The 22,345-nt window shown below is 43.6% G+C and overlaps 2 protein-coding genes across 4 annotated transcripts in view; one reads left to right on the top strand and one right to left on the bottom strand.

Moving 5' to 3' along the window:
• Positions 1 to 4,922, bottom strand: part of RNFT2 (ring finger protein, transmembrane 2) — a 59,175-nt gene extending 54,253 nt beyond the window's left edge. The window contains exons 1-3 of one of the 2 annotated variants that reach the window (XM_070386096.1): positions 4,762 to 4,922; positions 1,422 to 1,641; positions 913 to 971 (exon numbers count right to left, since the gene is read on the bottom strand). In XM_070386096.1, coding sequence (XP_070242197.1) covers positions 913 to 959 — 47 coding nt within the window. In that variant the 5' untranslated portion in view covers positions 960 to 971; positions 1,422 to 1,641; positions 4,762 to 4,922. The remainder of the gene's footprint in view (positions 1 to 912; positions 972 to 1,421; positions 1,642 to 4,761) is intronic. The other variant, XM_005888304.2, reaches the window with a different exon arrangement.
• A 144-nt stretch (positions 4,923 to 5,066) lies between these two features.
• On the top strand, positions 5,067 to 21,075 carry SPRING1 (SREBF pathway regulator in golgi 1). 2 transcript variants are annotated; one of them, XM_070386095.1, is made up of 5 exons: positions 5,067 to 5,253; positions 14,572 to 14,728; positions 17,800 to 17,951; positions 18,335 to 18,448; positions 20,498 to 21,075. In XM_070386095.1, exons 1-5 carry the CDS (start codon positions 5,167 to 5,169, stop codon positions 20,579 to 20,581), a joined length of 594 nt encoding a protein of 197 aa, XP_070242196.1. In that variant the 5' UTR covers positions 5,067 to 5,166; the 3' UTR covers positions 20,582 to 21,075. The 2 variants fall into 2 exon arrangements, with proteins under 2 accessions (XP_070242196.1, XP_005888365.3); XM_005888303.3 differs by having other exon boundaries at positions 5,067 to 5,317.
• The last annotated feature ends 1,270 nt before the right edge of the window (positions 21,076 to 22,345 follow it).

Genomic DNA, 22,345 nt, shown 5'->3' with positions numbered 1-22,345 from the left:
ATTTGGCATCTACTCATTATGGGGCTTCCCCGGTGGCTCAGACAGTAAAGAATCTGCATACAATGCAGGAGACCTGGGTTAGGAAGATAACCCTGGAGAAGGAAATGGCAACCCACTCCAATATTCTTGCCTGGAGAACTCTAAGCATAGAGAAGCCTGGCAGGCTACAGTCACTGGGGTCGCAAAGAGTCAGACACGACTGAGTGACTAATACTTTCACACACACATTCTAGGGTCAAACTAATGGCCAAACTTGTTTACAGCTTCCCTGTGACCCAGAGCCTATATCCCCAACCATCTCCTTTATCTAATTCACATTCTCAGCCAATATTTCCTCTGCCTCAAATCACCCAGGGCCAGGTACCAGACAGCTAGAGACCACTCCTATAGCCTAGAGGCCACCAACATTATTCAAACTAGTCCACGCTAAGCTGTTTCCTCTGCCTTGCTTTACTTTGTGTGGAAAACACAATAAAAGCTGTGACCTGTGCTTTCCCTTTGCTCCTTTCTGTCTCCTGGCTGACCCTGGTGCTTCCCCATGTGGCCCTGCGTAGGATGGACTGCCCTTTTCTCTTGGGAAGTGCAAGTAATAAAAATCTTCTTTCAAGGTCATCAGCCTCTCCATGTTCCCACCCAGACACCTCTATAAATTAAAATCCCCTGGGTGCAGTCATTGCCACAGTTAGTCAAGTGGACCACTGGCTGCACAGGCTTTGAGAATTACCGTAAGAGCAACAGCAAGCTGTTGTGTGTTGAAGATACAAGGTCATCTTTGTGCAAAGCAGTTTCCGATCAGGTCTCCTCCACCCTTCTGACAAGCAGCCCTGAGGAGCAGGTAATATTCAATCCAGTTTTGGGTTGTCCCGACCACCTGAAGCTCAGAGCCTCGGATGGAATGAGAGTGATGCCTACCTTTCAGGTGGAACGTTTTCTGTGTTGCTGCTGTGGCGTCTCTGCATTTTCCTTAAGACCTAAAAGTCAACACAGGCATGAACCAGAGTCTCCCAACATTCCCAGCACCTAGATTGCCATGGTAACTATAAATAAGTACTACTCATATCTTATATCCCTAGAGCTTTCTGACATTTTGCAAACTGGGTTTTTCAGTCTGCTATGTCATTCAACCCTCAAATCAACATTCTGTCCCATGAGGAAAGTGTCATTCGTGGATGAGGAGGATGAGACTTGAAGGTGGAGGAAGTCTTCACATGAGGAGAAAGAAGTGAACTATAAAGCAAAGAGGTGCTGGAGGAGGTGCAGCAGACAGACATTTGGGAGACACAGATCCTGGACTGGTGCCACCCTTAATTTGCTGTGTGACCCTGGACAAGTCAGTAACCTCTTGGTGGCCTCAGAGTCCCCATAGGTTCAAAGGGAGAAGGGTGGAGTGTCTGAACCCAGAGCTTCCTTCCAGCCCTCACATTTGGTAATGAAGATGTGAATTCCCATGCAGACACGTCACCTGGTTCACTGTGAGGAACCACATGGACTTCAGAACTCCATGTTGACGACACCTCAGGTGGGCATTCAGGGTTCCAGGTGGGGATGTGACCACTGGATTCCAGAGAAAGCAGATCTCTCCCTCTTCCTTCTCTCCAAAGGGACACACGGGTCACAGGAGCTTACCAGAGATTCCAAATCCTGGATGGCACAGAACACTTAAGTGACTAGTCCATGGGATGCCTTGAACCTAAGAAGTCTTAGGGCTTCACGGGGAACTATAAGCAGATGGTTCTGTTGCCTCCTTATCCCTTGCTAGCCTCCCATTGATCCCTCATTAGTATTCCTGAGGACAGTTATGATCTGAACATATTTTGCCCTATTGTCAAAACTCTGAGTCCTGATTGGGAAATACAGACATGTTTTAGGGCCTCCAAAGGTGACCCACTGTAACCAGAATAAAATCGAAGTTCTGTTCCTGGCCTGCAGGCCTCACCTGTCCCCAACCTCACCTGCCTCCACTCTCCCTTTAACCAAGCCGCTTCAATCATACTGGTCTTTTCGTTTTTCAAAGATGCCAGCTTGTTCCTGTCTCAGGGCCTTTGTGCTTGCTGTTCCCTCTCCCCAGAATGCTTTTCCTTCTGGCTAGCTCCCTCAGGTCAAATGTCACCTCCTCCTAGAGGTCTTCTCTTCTCACCCTCCTGACCCAACATATGTTTCCCTGTTCAACTATCTTCATAGCATTGATCAGTTATTTACATGCTTGCTTATTTATTTATGCTCTGTCCCCCATTAGAATGTAAATGCCATAAAAGTAAGGATCTGTCTACCTAGTTTGCCCTTCCACCTCCACATTTAGAACACTGCCTGGCACAGAGCTGCACTCAACAAGTAAAACATCAATGGGTCTCTCACTTTACCTCTTTCTATATATCCCCTGCTTCTTCCCTGACCTCTCACCCTAGAGAAGAAATAAAAGCCAGAGACTTTACATGAATAGGTTTAGCTTCCTTAAATATTTTCTTGTCCCAGAACAAAAGATGATATCTGGCTTAGTTCAGGGCACCATAATTGGCTGTTGAGTGATTTCTTGATCCTGACCAGCCTTCTTCAGGGGACAGTACTCGTGTTACCAGGGCTGCTGATTAGAAACAATTCACCAGAGAAGCCTTCTTTCTTTTTGGAAAATCACCCAAAAACACAAACCAAAACAAAACTGGTCAGTAGCACCATCTCCATATATGAAGGAAAGTTTATCCCATAATTACACTCATCTCACACGCTAGCAAAGCAATGCTCAAAATTCTCCAAGCTAGGCTTCAGCAGTATGCGAACCGAGAACTTCCAGATGTTCAAGCTGCATTTAGAAAAGGCAGAGGAACCAGAGATCAAATTGCCAACTGTTGGATCATAGAAAAAGCAAGAGAATTCCAGAAAAACATCTACTTCTGCTTCATTGACTATGCTAAAGCCTTTGACTATGTGGATCACAACAAACTGGAAAATTCTTAAAGAGATGGGAATACCAGAACACCTTAGCTGCCTCCTGAGAAATGTGTATACTGGTCAAGAAGCAACAGTTAGAACTGGACATGGAACAACAGACTGGCTCCAAATTGGGAAGAATATGTCAAGACTGCATACTGTCACTCTGCTTATTTAACTTATATGCAGAGTACATCATGTGAAATGCCAGGCTAGATGAAGGACAAGCTGGAATCAAGATTGCCGGGAGAAATGTCAATAACCTCAGATATGCATATGACACCACCCTTAAGGTAGAAAGAGGAACTAAAGAGCCTCTTGATGAAAATGAAAAAGGAGAGTGAAAAAGCTGGCTTAAAACTCAACATTCAGAAAACTAAGATCATGGCATCCGGTCCCATCACTTCATGGCAAACAGATGCAGAAACAATGAAAACAGTGAGAGACTTTATTTTCTGGGGCTCCAAAATCACTGCAGATGGTAACTGCAGCCATGAAATTCAAAGATGCTTGCTCCTTGGAAGAAAAGCTATGACAAACCTAGACAGCATATTAAAATGCAGAGACATGACTTTGCTGACAAAGATCCGTCTAGTCAAGGCTATGGTTTTTCCATTAGTCATGTATGGATGTGAGAGTTGGACCATAAAGAAAGTTGAGTGCTTTAGAATTGATACTTTTAAACTGTGGTGTTGGAGAAGACTCTTGAGAGTCCCTTGGACTGCAAGGAGATCAAACCAGTCCATCCTAAAGGAAATTAGTCCTGAACATTCATTGGAAGGACTGATGCTGAAGCTGAAGTGCCAATACTTTGGCCACTCGATACGAAGAACTGACTGATTGGAAAAGACCGTGATGCTTGGAAAGATTGAAGGCAGGAGAAGGGGATGACAGAGGAAGAGATGGCTGGATGGCATCACTGACTCAATAGGCATGAGTTTGAGCAAGCTCCAGGAGTTGGTGATGGACAGGGAAGCCTGGCATGCTGCAGTCCATGGGGTCACAAAGAGTTGGACACGACTGAGCGACTGAACTGAACTTATCCCATAAATCTATTTCAAGAACCTGCAATCTTGCCTTAATGCCCCCTCCCCCACAATGATTCCTCATCACCTACAAATCCTTGGGGAAAATAAAATACAGAATCCCAAGTTTCGGGACTTCCCTCGTGGTCCAGTGGCTAAGACTCTGTCCTCCCAATGCAGGGGGCCCAGGTTCCATCCTTGGTCAGGGAACTAGATCCCATATACTGCTGCAACTAAGAGCTCGCAAGCCACAAAGAAGTTAGAAGATCCTGCATGCCGAAACTAAGACCCGGCGCAGTCAAATTATTGTTTAAAAAAAACAACCCAAGTTTCCATTCACAAATTTGCCACAGTCTCCTAAATCAAATACCCAAGATTCCACTTTCAGATGCTTGCTTTCGAAGGGGCTTCAGCTTCTGTGTTGGCAGCAGGCCGTACATAACTATTCCCATACTGAATTCTGGAATAAAACGTTTGCATGTGGGATGCTTCTGAAATGACTGATTGAAATGCCTTTTTTACCCTCTGCTTAATACATCGCACTCCATTCCTAAGAAGGATTTTACCAAGAGTTTACAGTGTATGGGAGATTTTAAGTTGCACCCCCGGGCCGTTACATGACTGCACAAAAATGCACGCAAGAGCGCATCTCCTGCAGCACTTGCATTGGAAGCAGGCAGGTGCGCTTCGAATACAATGCCGTGGGCGTTTTTCATTCCTGCAAGCAACGTTTAGCGCGAAACGCCCCAGGATTTCAAGGGCTGATTACTCTGACCATACTGGAGGGGGAAAAATAACGTTTTCTTTTTACCTGTACAAACGATTCAGCAATCACAGCGGCATCATTCACGTCCTTCCAAGCCAATCACTCTCGAGGCCGGGAGAGCACCTGACTTCCGAGTGCTTCCGGCCTCTCCTCAGGTTTTTCTCTCAGGTCGCTAGGTCCGGCGCTAAGACCCGGGCATAGCTCCATCGGCCGCACGCACACGATTGCCCACCCCCTTCCCGAGATTTAGCCAATAAAAGGCCGCCGCTGTCTAGGGACCAATGAGGAGGAGGCTGAATGAGGCCCGGAGGGTGACGCAAGAGGTGCAGAGGCGGTGCGTGGGGCGGGGTCACGTGGGAGGTGAGAGGTGGCTGACGGGAGCTGGCTGGGCTGAGGGCCGCGGGGCCGGCGCCCGCCGCGAGCCATGGGGCTGCCGGCCGTGTAGGGGCCATGCCGCCGGGGCCCCGGTCCTGCCCCGCTCCGCGCCGGGATGGTGAACCTGGCGGCTATGGTGTGGCGCCGGCTCCTGCGGAAGAGGTGGGTGCTCGCCCTGGTCTTCGGGCTCTCGCTGGTCTACTTCCTCACCAGCACCTTCAAGCAGGTCAGTGCTGCCCCGGGCTGCCCGGGTGAGGGAACCTGCCTCTGCAGCCGCGCTGCCCGAGGGTCCGGCGCAACGGGGCTGAGACGGGAGAAGGGACCTGCCCCTTTGGCTGGGACAGAGCTGCGACTCGAGCCCGCTGTGATGGGCCTTTAACGCTCTTCTTTTCACCCTCAGGGCTTCCTACCTGCCAGGCTCAGCGCTTCCCACCTGCCGGTCCCAGGGCTGAGCGGGGCTGACACTTCTCCTTTCATCCTCACGGCGGTTCGGGGTGGGGATGCGGGGGTGTACTGTCCCCGTATTGTAGTGGGGGAACCTGGAGACTGGAAAAAGTGGAGATTCCTGGGCGATAAGTAGCCAAGCTGCGAGGCCAGCGCCGGTGTGCCTGGTTTTTATTTAATTTCGGGGCTCAGTGATCGCCAGGGAGACACTTCAGGATCCCCGCGGTTCCCTTCCTGTACAAAACAGGGTTGGGTGGAATTTTGTTTTCACCTCTCCACCCCCTGAGTTTTTCTTCTCTGTGCGAATTTCTGAGAGAACAGGCAGAGAGAGCTTTGGTGGGAAATGTTACCCAGAGCACGGGCAGGGTGTTTAGAAATTCGGTAGGAGCGTTTGGGTTTTCACAACGAATGAGCCTACTTCAGAGGGTAACCGGGACAACCCTGCTTTATGCTGTTGCTCTGATGGGAGTTAAAACAAGTCTCCTCTTTTCATTTTCAAGAGTCAAGTTCCTAAATAGAATGTATCAGTGAATAGAAAATTACTAATCAAGGGAGGGAATATATGTATACTTACGGCTGATTGACGTTGTACGGCAGAAATTAGCACAGTATTGTAAAGCAGTTATTTTCTAAGTTTAAAAAAAAAAAACAGTAAAGGAGATGGTCACCCTAGTTTTAACAGGTTGGTGGGGAAGCTGTAAAAAGGGAAGTTAGAGAACTGTATCCCACCTTTCACCTGTGTTATAAGCTTCCTCTGGTGACTAGGATGTGTGGGTGACATTCCTGTGAACTCAGTGCTTCTTGGACATGTGTTTTCACAACTTCACAGACACCTTCTCATGGTCACATGCCGTCCCCTGTCTGTCCCACGGGTACCATGGTGAGCAGGGACTCAGCCCCCTGCCTCCCTCCCACTTGCTGTTGCTCACCTCTAGCACCGTTGGTTTCAATACCAACTGTATGCTGTTGGCTATCCTAATTTCTAACTCCAGCCTCGGCTGATTCAGAAACCCCAGGTTCTTCTGCCCAGTTGCCTGCTTGAGTCCCTTTTGAATGTATTGTCAGCTCCTCTTACTTGTCCAAAACCAAACTCCTGATTCTCCAGCACCTGCACTTCCTCTCCAGTCTTCCCAGGCTCACTAGTTACTGTTCCTCAGGTAGTCCGGCCATACATGCTTTCTGCTTTACTTTATCTCACTCCTCGCCTGCAAAACATTTCCTCTGCCTCCACAGCAGATCCCGAATCTGTTCTTCTCTCCCAATTGTCACCGCAGCCACCCTAGGGCAGCCTGCCTGGACCTCTGCAGGGGCCCACCCACAGGTCTCTGCTTTCTTTCTTGTCCTATAGTCTTTTCTCTACCAGCAGGAGAGGGTGATCATCTGAATAGAAAAAAAGATATAATTCTTCTTTGGGTCCCCATTGCATTTAGGTAAAACTCCAGGCTCAGTTCCAGGATCTCTGCATGGTGAGTCTTGTTAATTCAGGTGAGGCTTACTGTTACTGCCCCAGGCCACACCAGGTGACACAGTCTCAGTGACTTCAGTTTCTTGTTCATAGTCGTACTTTATTTTTTTTGTGGTAGAAATCACTTACTGAGGATTTCTGGATCATTTATTTATCTGTCTCCCCTCACTTTCCCTTCTGGAACATCATTTTTTGGAGAACAGGGACTTTGTGTTGTTCATAGAATCCTAGTCTCTAGAATACTGCCAGACACTATCGTGGTTATTCAGATATTGGTTGAACAATCAAATCTTTATAATTGGGTGGCTTTCTTTCTTCCCAGTTTAGCACACTCCTACTGATTTTCCTGTATTGACTCAGATGCTGTCTACTGTGTTACTTTCCCTACAGTCTCCTTTTCTGAGGGGTGGGTATGGATGGGCATGCCATGAGGCTTGTGGGATCTTAGTTCCCTGACCAGGGATTGAACCCAGGCCCTTGGGTGAAAATGCGAAGTCCTAACCTCTGGACTACCAGGGAATTCTCACTACAACTACCTTTTACTCTGGTGTACATAGTTTTTTGGTTTTTTTTTTAACTTTTGATCTATGGCCACAATCATAGGGGTGTGTATGTGTCGGGGGGAGATGATTGTGAGTCCCTAAAACTGTTTACAACTGTTTTTGTTTTGTAGATTTTTTTGGATCTAATTACCCCATGGCCTAAAAAACATGTTAGCCATGATCTCTCTATTTCTGCCCATTAAGCCCTTGGCAACCACTAGTCAACTTTCTGTCTCCATGGATTCACTTATTCTGAACATTTCATATAAATGGAATCGTACTGTGTGTCTTCTGTGTCTGGCTTCTTCAATTAAAAGCCTGTGTTTTCAAGGCTCATCCATCTTGTAGCATGTATGAGTAGTTTATATCTGAATAATACTCTGTTGTAGACATCTACCACATTTTGTCTGATGGAGACTTGCCTTGTGTCTGAAAAAAGTGAAAGTAGTGCAAGTGTTAGTTGCTTAGTTGCAACTCTTTGCGACCCCATGAATTGTAGCACGCCAGGATCCTCTGTCCATGGAATCCTCAGGGCAGGAATACTGACTTGTTTCTAGTTTTTGACTATTTGCCATGAACACTCAAGGTTTTGTTTGCAAATGGGTTTTCAGTTCTCTTGGGTATGGTCCTAGGAGTGGAATTGATGGGTAACTTGTTTAACTTTGTGAGGAACTGCCAGGCTGTTTTCCAAAGTGGCCATACCATTTGCAGTGAACTTTTAAGAAACAATACTTGTCAAGTTTTTGATGTACTATCAAAGATTATCCATAATTATCTGGAAAAACCACTAAAATATTCTTTCTGCTTCCAACTGCACAACTGTATGAAATAGATTTTCTTCATAAACTTCAACCTGAACAATGTATTGCAATAGATTGGATGCAGAGGGAGTTGTGAGAATCCAGCTGTTTTCCATTGAGCCAGGCATTAAAAACATTTGCAGAAATGTAAAAACATTTTCTCATCTCACCAAATACATATTTTTGTTGTTCTTTTCTCACACGCACATGAAAAACTGTTGATATGTAACGGGCTCATTATTGTTATTTTTAAACAAATAGCTTATTTAAAATAAATGTTTTAAAAAGTTATGTTTTAATTTCTAATATGGTAACTATCAATAACCATAACCCTCAATGACCCACATATTGAAGTCCTGAATAATTTTTAAGAGTATAAAGGGTCCGTGGACTTTGGTGAGATGAACATCATCCCAGTCTGACTGATGCTCTTACACACGTTGTGAGTTTGCTTGCCGGCTCTGTTCTCTGCTGCCGTTTTGGTCTTCGGCACTCCTGAGATCAGTGGCTTGAGGCGAGTGGGCTCCGTTTTGCCTAGACTCAGGCTCCATCTGTAACAGAGCTATTGGACAGGAAGGTGGGGTGGGAGTGGTTAGAATTAATTGAGAGGAGACTGAAAAACTCCACAGCTTCATATGATCCTTAGCTCTGCTTCAGTGAGACTGAACTCTTGGAGCAGATGCAGCCATTTTTTGCCTAGAGAATAGTTGATTATTCTCTACAGCTTTGAATTCCTCTTTTCTTTGGTTTTCATGTTAATTAATGCTTTGGGGGATAGTTTAAATTGTAGGTATGGGAACACAAGAGAAATTAGTGACCTTGGTGGGGATGCCATTGGGGGAGAGGGCTGGGTGCCAAGTGACTTGGGCACACTGATTTAACAAATGTTTTAGGCAAAACCAACCGCACTAGGCAGTGTCTGCTAGATGATGGTGATACGTGGAGGGCAGAGCAGATGGAGTCTGACTTTCCAAGAGCCTGTATTCTGTAAGGGGTGAGGGGTAGAAGTGGCAAATGAGCAGGATTATTTCACACAACAACTAGTAATATAAAGAAAACAAAACAAGGTACTATGCTGGAGCAGCAAGGTGGGCCTAACTCTGGGGCGTTTGAGCTGAGATGAAAGAAATCCCAGTCTTGGAGGCAGAAGGGTCCTTAGAGGTCCTCTCATGTCAATAACTGTTCTCATAGTTGTTCAAGTAGTGCACTTCTGAAAGTGTCAGGGCTATTTGCATAACTACTTGAGAATATGTGAACATCATCATCTTTTAAGTAGTTAAGTATGTAAATTGGTTTCAAGTTAGACACTGTCTAAAGTATAATAAATCATAAGAGACAGTTGCTAATCTGTGTTTTTCTTCTTTTTTTTTTTACTGATCACGAAAGTACATATACCTTTCAGAGTTTGTAAAGTGCTGCATAGGCTAGACAAGGAAAACAGTTAACTTTAATTTCAGCAACCAGAGGGATTCACTGATGATATTTGGGCATATTTTCTTTCTTCATTTTCATATTTTAAACATATAGTTGGGGCATACTCTTTTTTCACTTAACATGTATGCATTTTCCCCATCTTTAAAAGCTTTAAGTATAAATTTTTTATAACTAAAATTTTCCATGATCAGGTTATATTTATTTGTGATTCCCCAAATATTGGACATTCGGGATTCCCTCTGGCCTTTATCTCCCTTTTTTTCTTTTACTTTTGAGAATCATAAGTGACTCTTTTAATGACAGCGCCTTATGCTTAGGTGCCTTACTGCTTACATGGGACACGTATCTCATTTGACCCTTAGGCTAGCTCCTGAAAAATAGGACAGTTATTAATATGTGTGCTCATGTGCTCTGGCACTCAGTTGTGTCTGACTCTCTGCTACCCCATGGACTGTAGCCCACCAGGCTCCTTTGTCCTTGGAATTTTCCAGGTAAGAATATTGGAGCAGGTTGCCATTTCCTACTCCAGAGGAGCTTCCCAACCCAGGGATCAAAACTCATGTCTTTTGTGTCTCCTGCATTGGAAGGCGGACTCTCTACCTCTGTGCCACCTGGGAAGCCCCAGTTATCAATATACCCCCTTTTAAATCAGAGGTTAAGTAATATACGTTAGTAATAAAACATTTCTATTGTTGCTTGTAGTTTATGAAAATTCTAGAGGCGCTTTGAGAATAGAGAACCCAGCTACCTTTGTTATTGTAAGAACTTGGTACCTTTGGATGGATCTGAAATGAGAAAATACATATTGGGAGGGGATGTTTAAAATTGAGACAGCCTGTTAGGGTAGGTGGACCAGCTGGGGAAAGGTTTAAAGCTGCTTGTTCAGTGAAGGAATCCCTTCAGTGCCCCTTTACCACATCTTTGTAAAAGTGGACCTTTGGAAAAACAACTGTGTGCTAATTCATTACACTTGTCATTATGTCCTACACACTGTCTTGTACAGTCTTTTCTGGTTGTACAACGCTGACCCAGTCTTTTGGCAAGGTTGTGAATATTCAGGTTTGAAAACAATCTCAAATGCTGGGAGCATTGCCTTTCTGTTTACCAGGATCATAGTAATGTGGAAGAGGTCCTTCTGGAATGCCCTTGTCCGTGAACGCTTGTTTTCTTTCAGGAGGAATAACAGGAAAGTTTGAGAGTAGTTTGAAGAGCACTTTCAACCTTGCTATACTGTAAATCCAGTTTACTGTACTTTGACCAGCCTCTTAAGTCTTTATGGCTATTAATTTATCTAGGGTAGCATTTTAGTGCAGTTTAGCTTGCACATAGCTTGATTATCTCGTTAACTGATACAGCCCCAACAGAGCAGAGGAGCATGCATTTACAGGTGGTTAAGCAGTGTGCACCTAAGTGATTTGTCCATATTCCCAAGGCTTCTGCATTTAGCTCCCATTCTTCCCCCAACCAAGTAATACTGATGTTGTTTTTGTATAACCCTTCTTGTTCATGCTGATGCTAGTTCAAAAGAAAAAAAAAGAGAGGGGAAAGTGAAAGTAGCTCAGTCATATCTGACTCGTGACTCCAGGGACTATACAGTCCATGGAATTCTCCAGGCCGGCATACTAGAGTGGGTAGCTGTTCCCTTCTCCAGGGAATCTTCCCAACCCAAGGATTGAATCTAGTTCTCCCACATTGCAGGCAGATTCTTTATCAGCTGAGCCACCAGGGAAGTCCAAGTATACTGGAGTGGGTAGCCTATCCCTTCTCCAGGGGATCTTCCCAACCCAGAAATTGAACCGGGGTCTCGTGCATTGCAGGTGGATTATTTACCAGCTGGGAGAATAGAAATTAAAGCCACCTGGCAGGACTATTTTACCTTTAGTAAATTAAGGAACAAAATTCAGTACTGCTGTGGCACAGTGCTATTTAAATGCTGGTAATGTTATAAGTGGCATATATAACTTTTGGAAAATTATCTAGCACTGTGCGAAGAACTGATTCATTCAGTCAGGTCAGAAGACCCTGATGCTGGGAACGATTGAAGGCAAGAGAAGAAGGAGGTGACAGAGGATGAGATGGTTGGATGGCATCACCAACACAATGGACACGAGTTTGAGTAGGTTCCGGGAGTTGGTGATGAACAGGGAAGCCTGGTGTGCTGCACGCAGTCCATGGGGTCACAAAGAGTCAGACACGACTGACTGAAATGAATTATAGCATTGACTCTACTTCTAATAATAATTCCTACCATAAATGATGCAAGAGAATAAGCAAAAGGTCTCCATTTTTATTGCAGTGCTGTTTATGATAACAAAAACCTGGGGCAGGCTGAAACATTGATCTGTAGAGGATGTGTTTACTAAATTACAGCATATCAACATGATGGATTATTATATAGCCTTGAAAATGATTATCAAGATAATGTAGGTACTTGAATCGTTTACCATCCAATTAATGTCAAGAGGAGCTGAATGTGAAGCATCCTAATTTGTAGTATAAATGCTGGGGTCAAAGGCTAGAAGTTAATATGCAGAAATGGCTACAGCTTTATTTAAGTAATGGGATTGTGGGATATTTATGTCTTTCAGATTGGTAATCATGGTTTTTTTAAATAATAAACTTAATTTGGAATAATTATGGGTTTACAGAGAAGTTTCAAGGGTAGAGTTCCTATAGATTCCTCACTAGTGTCGCCTATTGTTAATCATGTTTTTAATAACTTATCATTTTACTTTAAATTAAAAATGAAACTTTTCCAAAGATGAAAGATGGTAATAATCACCAGTCCTTTCCATGTTAATGGTCTGTAGTGTATCTTTCCATGCCTTTATCTCAGCTCTTACAAACTTGTATGTATACATTAATACAGTTATTATTTTAATACAACATGTGGTAATATGCACAGTATTCTGTAACTTGTTTTTTAGCTTAATGTACTAAGGACATCAGTGATCTGCAACCCTGTTATTAATATCATCTGAGTGCTTTGAAAAAATAATGACTTCCAGGTCCCACCCACAGAGGTTTTTACTCAGTCTGGAGTTGGACTCAGGAATCAGAATTTAAGTGTCCTATATAATCTAATGTGCAAGTCATGTTTAAGGACTCCTACTGTAAGTAAATACACATCAGTCATGTCTATTTTTTTTTTGGTAATAGCCATAGCTATCCATGTTTATTCAGTCATTTCTTTGTGGTTGGGGTTCCTGGTTTGTTTGTTTTTTCTATCACATAAACAGTCCATAGTGGACATCCTAATACACCCTTACACATTGGTACTTTCTAAAGGCTAGGTTTCAAAAATGTGTTTGCTGTGCCAAAGTATATGTGGATATGCATGTTGTAAATATTAAATAACTCTTCCCAGAAAAATAACTCTTTTCTGTTGTCTTAAAGTATAACCTTTGTCATCAACCTTCAAGCTTAGTCCCTTTTGCTCAATGACACATGACAGGTCATTCTCAATGGCAGAAGCCACAGAGCTCTATTAAAATGGTAGAATGGTTCAATTATCCTCTGTCCATGGGACTTCCCTGGCAAGAATACTGGAGTGGGTTGTCATTCCCTTCTCCAGGGAATCTTCTCAACTCAGGGATTGAACCCTGTGTTGCAGGCAGATTCTTCACTGAGCCACTAGGGACCCGTATATACACACCCATATACACAGCGTCTCTCAGAGGGAGTCTTATCCTTGTTTTGTTTTCCAGCAATAGATAGATTGAGTAATTCAGAAGATGGCTGTCTCCTGAATCAGAAGATGGCATGGTCTGTGTTTTGGCTCTTGGGCACCTTACTTAGTTTGTCTTAAGAGTATAACAAGGCAGTTTGGAAAGTCTAACTGCGGCGTGGGGGCTAGGAGAAAAGGTCTAAACTCTTGCCTCTAGAGAAGCTCTTCACTTTGCGTGTCCAGGTAAAGGCTGTCTGACGTGGGTGTCTTTTGTAAAGAAAGATATATATTCTAAGGGTCACATTGCTTGCTTGCTAAGTTGCTTCAGTCATGTTCGACTCTTTACAACCCAGTGGACTGTAGCCCACCAGGTTCCTCTGTTCATGGGATTCTCCAGGCAAGAATACTGGAGTCGGTTGCCGTGCACTCCTCCAGGGGCTCTTCCTGACCCAGGGATCAAACCTGCGTGTCTTACGTCTGTTGCATTCGCAGGCAGGTTGTTTACCACTGGCGCAGCCTGGGAGGCCCCAAGGGTCATGTACTCAGGATTTTTTCATAGAAAAAAGTTACAAGTTTCCATGCTCTTGCACCTAAAATCAAGCTCTTAATTCAGTGTTCCCATTAGTTTACGACTGTTCCTCACTGCAGATTAAAGTAACCTTGTTACCTGTGATATGTTCCAGTATTGTCTGAAATGACAGTTGGAAAGTTTCTTTGAAATTTCCTCTTTTAAAAATGTATTCAGATTTTACATTCTATTCCCCAATGTAAATGTTTACTTTAGCATAAAAAATGTTTTAAATGATTTGCTGTCAGAAAGTTCAAAACTCTTCCCCTCCAAATTTTTTTAAGAAATTAATGCTTTTGTACACATTTATAATGTGTACTTAATCCAGGGGCATTTATGTAAATATTGAAGCATAGCCCTAATTTATTACTTCTTCCTTCAGGTTTACTTTGCATTTTTTAAAAAATGACTTTGGCCCAGACTTTTCTTATACCAAGTGAGGTTTCCTGTTGTGCAAGCTTTTTTATATTGTTTTTGTCCTGTTACTGTAGTTTATATGAAAAATTGGTGAAAATGCAAGAAACTATAGTTTAACCTTCTCATTTATGGTCTCTTTGTAGGAAGAGAGGGCAGTGAGAGATCGGAATCTCCTCCAGGTCCAAGATCACGATCAACCCATCCCATGGAAAGTACAGTTTAATTTGGGCAATAGTAGTCGGCCCAGCAACCAGTGCCGTAACTCCATTCAGGGGAAACACCTCATCACAGATGAACTGGGTAAGGCTGGCTCCCTTCCTCTCCTGCAGTCTGGTGCTGCTTTTCCTTAATGTCGACTATCCAAATGGTGGTCAGAATTCCTCAGTAGTTTTGTGGGTCTTTTTCCTTTTTCAGCTGGTGGTTTGCAAATAATCTGGTTTGTTTTACAAGAGTAAATTTTGCTCTCAGTCTCAGAACAAATGAATTATAAATCTAACAGTGCTGAAATTGATAACAGTAACCTTGAATTAGAGTCTTCATTGATACATGATGAAGCTCAACAAAATGAAGACAGGTACTGTCTTTAAAATGAGACTACAGTGCATATGTGTGTGTGTTTTAAAGTTTGCAACCCCAGTAAAATAATTAAGAAAAAAAACTTTTCCTAAAAGATCTCAAAGGTGTCAGAGCATATGAGGTTATTTGGGATTAAAGGAAAGAATCAGGAAAACTAAACAGTGTTGAGCTCTGTTTTTAGGATTACATTGAAAAAGCAGATTAAATTGCAAATAACATGTGTTTTGTTTTAATAGAGTAAAGTTCAGTTAAGGGAAGCTACTTCTACAATATGACCCAGCTAGTTAGTCAGGGGTAGACCTAGGACTAAGACCAGGACTGAAGTTGGAATTCAGTGTTTTTTTCTTACAGACTTTAGTTTGTATGATATCCAGCGAGAAAGCTTGAAATCTTATGCCTTGACTTTATTATTTAATATTAGGTTATAAATGACAGTTTGTCTTTTCCTTTGGTCATAGCTAGCAAAAGAATGATTTCCCTCTGATTAATTCAAATGAGACAAAGACTCTCAGATTTCTTAAGTAAAAAGTTCCAAGAACTAATCAATAAAAATCCAAGAACGATATGTTTTATATTAGCTCCATGAATACACAAGAGGAGATAAAAAGTGTAATAAAGAAAACTTGCAGGAGATTTTTGCGTTTTAGCGAGCAGATGCCACCAACATGAGTGTTGCCAGAGTTATACCTTATTCAGTAAGACAACCAATAGAGTTAGAAACTTTGCAATGGTTATAAGTTGGTTTCCCAGTCAGGAGCAGCGCACTCTGAGATTGTGATCTCACAGGACTCCTTGTTGGAAATAATGTCTGTAAGAGTGCGCTTCTCCAGATGCAAAAGGAGAAATCTTGATAGGCTTTCTTTCACCAGAAGTTACAAAGATCTGGTTTCAAAGCTAAATATTGACAGATTGTACTGGGGAAAAATAGAAGACCTAAGATGCCAACACTTACAACATGGAAAAGAGAAAAGGGCAGAAAGATCATTTCCACAAGGGTAATATTTTACATCTTTCTGACAGATTTCATGATAAGATGCTCTGTATCATTTGGGGCAGAATTTTAAAGAACATGCTGGCTTATTTGGATTTTTAATTTGTAATTCCTATGAAGATGATGAGTAAGAATAGTTAGGAAGAATCCCAGAAACATTGAATGTGGCATTAGGATCATCCTCTCTTATTTTAGCAGACAAAACCACATAGTTAAAACTACCACAGCAACGACAAGAAGCACCAGCACCCAGATAAGTGGGATCGGCTTCTCAGAGGCCTGTTTCCCTAGTATGGAGCGAGGGCCCTTCTTGCCTCTTCCATTGTTGTTTTACTGCTGCCTCCTGCGTTTGCACAGACTTTGTTTTCCAGAATGGTTTCTGAAAACACCCTCTTGCTTCACGAGGTCTCATTCTCTGAGGATTATGAAGCTGGGCATTTGGAATGGAAGGATGTGAGGACAGCTGCTCTGCACCTGTGTGCACCTGTGGGCATGGGCCGGCACCGGGGAGTTTGCCCGTGGGCCAGGCGGTGTCCCTCATGGACTTAGGCTTATATTTTTCTGTCCCACTCCCAGAAGGGTGTAGAGAATTGTTTTTAGCAGCTATGAAAAATAAGTTCACCTTTGTGAGGAGATTCTTTTCTTAAAGTTGAATATGAATGCATGAACTGAGTTGGAGGGGGTGTATTTAGATGATGAGTGGAGGAAATTAGGATTTTTATTCCTTTGGTCTTATCGAGTATTGGCATTCCCTAATGCTGAGGGCTAATTGAATCCCTTCTCTGTATACTTAAAAACAGCCTAAATCAGTTTCTAAAGGTTAGATGTGAAATGGCAAGTATATGAAAGGTATTTATAAAAAGTGTGTGTTAAGTTTTTTTTTGTTTGTTTTGGTTTTTTGTTTCGTTTTTAATCTAGGAGGATCTCATTTTCAGGAATGAACGCCTTGTATTTTTTCCTCTCTTCAGATTTTTGTTCGAAAAAGCATGAATTTTTCTCCAGCATAGATGAAAAATTGGCTTGTATAGGTTAGAACAGGCCTTTGTTTCCCTGAGTACTGGAGTGGGGTGCCATTGCCTTCTCCATATAAAAAGTGTGTGTGAAGTTTTTTTTGTTCGTATATAGCCTAGGCTATATACATCCTAATCCACCTAAATGACCTTTTAGTCTGCGGTCATTTAATCATCACATGGCATTTGTTTCCCTGAAGAGAGGAAAAAAAACAAGGCGTTCATTCCTGAAATTGAGATCCTCCTAGATTAAAAACAAAACAAAACAAAAACTTCACACACACTTTTTATATGGAGAAGGCAATGGCACCCCACTCCAGTACTCTTGCCTGGAAAATCCCATGGACAGAGGAGCCTGGTGGGCTGCAGTCCATGGGGTTGCTAAGAGTCGGACATGACTGAGCGACTTCACTTTCACTTTTCACTTTCATGCATTGGAGAAGGCAATGACAACCCACTCCAGTGTTCTTGCCTGGAGAATCCCAGGGACGGGGGAGCCTGGTGGGCTGCCATCTATAGGGTCGCACAGAGTTGTTCACAACTGAAGTGACTTAGCAGCAGCAGCCTACTTATAAAATAGGAGTCTGTGTTTCCTATAAACTGCTGCATGCAGGTAGCAAGCTCTGATTGGACACCGTCTGATTCCAAACTCTGTGGTCTTTAGGATGCTGCTGACTCCAGACTCTGGCTGTGTGTTCTTTGGGAGCAGGACTTTGATTGCTGCCGTGTGATCGCCCCTGGTGGACAGGTAGGGGACTGCTAGGTGTATACTCAGGTTAGTCTCTGACTTTCAGGTTACGTTTGTGAGAGGAGAGATTTGCTGGTGAACGGCTGCTGTAACGTCAACGTCCCTGGCACGAAGCAGTACTGCTGTGACGGCTGCTTGTCCAGTGGCTGCTGTAGCGCCTACGAGTACTGTGTCTCCTGCTGCCTGCAGCCCAACAAGGTATGGAGAGTTGCTCCTTGTGCTGCATCTCCTTTCATTTTTCTGCTTGCATTTCACATTGAGCATTAGAATCTTTCTGTGGGATTCTTTGAAAATAGAAGAGAACCTGGTGTAGGTGTCAGAAATGGCTGCTGTGAGGTAGCCTTTGTCTGCAAGGGAAGGAGGTAGTTCTCTTTCCTCCAGCTATGCCTTGGTAGAGTGGGCTGTTGTATTCCCAGTCAGATGTCTAAAGAATAGGACACCAGCCTCCTGCTCATGTAAGCCTCTCTTTCTCTCCCTCCCCTCCCTGCATCAGCAGTCTCTTACTTTAGGAGAAGTTTCCAAGGTTACCTTGTGCTGTTGAGTTTGGAATTTATTATAGGTACTAACTTTTGTTTCCACAGCAACTCCTCCTGGAGCGCTTCCTCAACCGGGCAGCTGTGGCATTCCAGAACCTCTTCATGGCAGTTGAAGATCACTTTGAATTGTGTTTGGCTAAATGCAGAACCTCATCCCAGGTCAGAAGCCATGATGCCTCTGGTGGCGGGGTGGGCCAGTGGGAATCAACGTCTGGAAGAAAACTTGAAAATCCACACTGGGGGCCCTTTGGTGGGGTGATAATGGAGAAGAGATTTAAATGGAACTTTGGGGGATTGATTGTACAGTCATCCCTTGGTATCTGAGGATATTTGGTTCCAGGACCCCAAATTCCTAAATGCTCATATAAAATGGCATAATGTTTGCATATTACCTCCCTCCATCCTCCCGTATGCTTTAAAGCATTTCTAGATTACTTATAATAACTAATACAGTGTAAAGGCCATGTTTTGCTTTTTGGAACTTTGTGGAGTTTTTTGAAATACTTTTGATCTGCCGTTGGTTGAACCCATGTATGCAGACCCTGTGGATACGGAGGGCTGACTGTATTTAGAATGTCAACGTGAGATTTATATGATTTAGGGATGTAAAATATTTATATTTATTTAAATCAAGGTCTAACTAACTTGCATGTTCCCTGACTGATTAGCTTGTTTGCATTTTAAGTCCTACTAGTCAAATTCTTGAGAGAAGCTCTCTCCTCTGTCTTTGACTGAAATTTGACTAAGGCTTTCAAGCCACCACTCATTTAGAGTGGGTACTAAGTTATTCTGGGACAAAAATGTGGTTCATTTTAGGATTCAAGGGCATGGGGCAGGTGGGTGTAGAAAAATACACAGATAAATCTGTAGGTTGTTAAGCTTTCAGTACTTTCTAGCATGTTGTCATTAAATGCTTTGCTCTTTGGGCATTAAACATGGCACCAGCTGCTGAAAGTGTCTGAACCTTTTTGCCTTTTGACTTCCCGTCCTCTGCTCTCAGCCTTTGTGATTGGGTGGTGGTTGGAGGGCTCTCTGTAAAATCACCAAATGTGTTCGTTATACAAGCACATTTCCTCTGGCTTTCCTTCATGGTGTCTCCAAGATTGACCTGGCTCTGTCTGAGATCCATGACTCATTTGCCATTCTCTGGAACTCTTACGCCCTTTGCCAGATTTCTGTCGTCCTCCTTTGGGTTTTATGACACTCTGTATGTCTCTGATCTGCTCTTACGGCATCTAGCATTGTTGGGTAAATGTTGCAGGGATTATAATGAGTATTTGAAACATGAAGAAATTCCTAATGGCCTTGTTTTGCTGAAAGAGCTTTCCATTTGAATGGACTTTAAAGGAAATGTGGAGGAAGTTTGAACCCGTGACTTTGATTCATACTCTCATTCTGAGAAATGGAAAATAGAAAAAAGGCCAGGTGTTTTCTTTCCTTAACTGATAAAACCCAGGAGTTAATACCAAACTTGACTGAAGATGCTAAACTTTCTTGACTTTGCTTTTTCATTGTAAAGAGAAAATTCCCAGTTGCCAATTTGCCTTTATAACAGTGTCCCAAGAAGCAGAGTTGGCTGCACGACTATAAATTGGATTAATACTTACAATTTAGATATTTAGCCTTGGTCTTAGACTAATTAATGAATTCTCGACTAGCCAAAAATTCAAGTTGCTTGTATGAAAACAAATTGCTGAAAAATTAGTCATTGAGGCTGATTATCTGTAGTCACACTTCATTTGCTTGGCCAGATGTGGTCAAGCATTTGTGTGGTACCATGGTGTTTTGCTCATGTGCCAGCCCTTAGATACACAAACCTTGATGGAAGCAATTGGAAGTGCAGCTCCTTCATCTCTGCAGGGTGCAGTGCCAAGGACCGAATTATTTTGAAGCACAGGGTCAAGTGCAAGACACCTGTTGGATCTTAATCTGACCTAAAATAATTTGAGGGAAGTTTATTGTCTCAGGTTGTCCCAGTCACAGCTGGGTTTTAAAAAACTCACTCGTGTGTGTAAAAGAAACGGTCCTGTGACGCTCTGTCCTTTCTCATGCCCTTCGTTGGCATTCCATGCCGAGCATCCGCCTTGGTTGCAGAGGGTGCCCTGGTGACATTTTGGAGCTGGGCTCACCTGGGCTCCCGCAAGGGGCGTATGCTGGCCGCCATCCCGCTCTCTCTCACAGCGTTCTCCTCTTCCGTTTTGCCAACAGAGCGTGCAGCACGAGAACACCTATAGGGATCCCATAGCAAAGTACTGCTACGGAGAGAGCCCTCCCGAGCTCTTCCCCGCGTGACGCTGTGGGGGACTCGGCCCTCTGGGAGGATGTGCTGCTGAAGAACTTGCAGCCTGAAGCTTTTCTCTGGTCTTCAAGAGAAGACTTGATTATGACCACTTCTTGTGCTGTGCTCTGTGGCCTCACTTGCCCCCGGGCTGACCAGATGGACTTGCTCCGTAAAGCAGTTGGAAACGCCAGCGGGTTGAATTCGAGAAAGACAGAACGGCGGGTGACCTGGCGGAGGCATCGGCGCTCTGGGCGCCTCAGCCCTGCGGCTGCTTGGGAACCTGTGGGCCCTTTTGTGTGTTCTCCCCGGGCCCTTCACTGTAAAGTTATTTATTGGACTTCTTTGGAGTGGTGGGAAAATTCTGTTTCCTGTAGGAAAATGTTTTGCCTTGACAGTGGAATATATTCAAGGAGATTGTTGTTCTTGGTGGTGTTTTCTTGTGTTCTTGAGTTTCATGAGTGAAATCGTCCCTTCACCCACTAAAACTTTGGCCTCTTAAAACTTGCATGTTCTCTCAAGCTGATTTATTTTTGGTTTTGTTTTGACAGCATCTTCAGGAGTGCACCCTGACTTCTAAAATTGTCTAGAAACTCTGATGCTGTTCCCTTCTCATCCTGTGCTAACTTTCTGGCATCTGGCACTGTGTGCTCTCAGGTTTTTTTCTAGTCTGTTTGGATATGCTTGTTTACTGATGTGCATGCATTGTTTTAACCAGAAATTCTGCCTTGTTGTCCTGGAGGGTTTTGTTAATTGTTTCCTACGCCCTGGTTGAAATGACTGGTCTTCTCAGCCCTGGAACATCAGGAGTCTCAAGAAAGTCACCTGCGGGGCGGCCTCCTTCTCTCCTGACATGGGAACCCAGTGTTAAGGTGATTCCCAAGTGAAGATACATCTCGAAACTGACTGTAAGTGGTCCTCTTTTATTGCTTTCAGCTTCAGGAGATGTAACAGGTACAGACGTTTGGTTTCTCTATGATTTACAGAGACGAAGAACAAAACTCAAGTTTCTGTCAAGGTGCTAAAGGAGACATCTACCCTCGGTGGATTCAGGATGCACAGGCGCTGGTCTGCTTACTTGGGGCCTCCTGTGCTTCTGGTACAACAACCCCCTCTGGTCAATGCCAGCAGTATTTGGGGCTTAGATCAAGACATCGTGACTGTCACATAATACAGCTCTTTGCTCTCAGAAGTCATGCTATCATACACAGTTCTTTCCCAGAGCCCTTCACTAACCTCTGGATCTGTCAAGGTCTCCCTTGTTCTTTGTCGGTTGTTCAGCTGCTGCCCTTGGAGCAGAGCATAGGTTTTACAGCCCGCTTTCAGCGTGTTTATTTCAGTGGAGCTTTGCCTTTCTGTATCTCTGAAGTCTGCATAGTGGGAATTTCCCTTAACTCTTTCGCATTATTTCTCACCCTTATCTTCCCAAGCTAGTTGTCCCCCTAAGTCCACTTTCTTAGAGGGTAAACTATCTGGCAGTTGTTTTTAAATGTTAGATCCCAGGAAGTTTATTTAGTGTGCATCAGGCTCTGGCTTTTGTGTGTGTTCTGTGGAAGCGTGAGTACGTCTACTGTTTCGTCATCTCACTGCTTTTGGTAACCCAGCCTGTCTCCTGGTGGTTGTCACTGACAAGCCTCTCCTTTGAGCTTATTTGAACCCTTGAGCAATAACTCACAGTAGATTTACTGTGGAAATAGTTTATATCAAAGGTCAGCCGTGTCTGTTTACTCTGTATTTGAACATTGGTGTGCATGTTTTGCATTTTCACTGCTTTCAAG

This window comes from Bos mutus, chromosome 17 (assembly GCF_027580195.1).
Source record: "Bos mutus isolate GX-2022 chromosome 17, NWIPB_WYAK_1.1, whole genome shotgun sequence".
In the NCBI taxonomy this organism is placed as follows: domain Eukaryota; kingdom Metazoa; phylum Chordata; class Mammalia; order Artiodactyla; family Bovidae; genus Bos; species Bos mutus.
This window is presented reverse-complemented; position numbering and strand designations above follow the sequence as displayed.

Excerpts from the sequence above, each read along its gene's own strand:
- SPRING1 (XM_005888303.3), top strand. The coding sequence starts at position 5,207 with ATGGTGAACCTGGCGGCTATGGTGTGGCGCCGGCTCCTGCGGAAGAGG. Across the intron at positions 5,318-14,571 it reads TCACCAGCACCTTCAAGCAG|GAAGAGAGGGCAGTGAGAGA; the intron begins GTCAGTGCTGCC and ends GTCTCTTTGTAG. Across the intron at positions 14,729-17,799 it reads CCTCATCACAGATGAACTGG|GTTACGTTTGTGAGAGGAGA; the intron begins GTAAGGCTGGCT and ends TCTGACTTTCAG.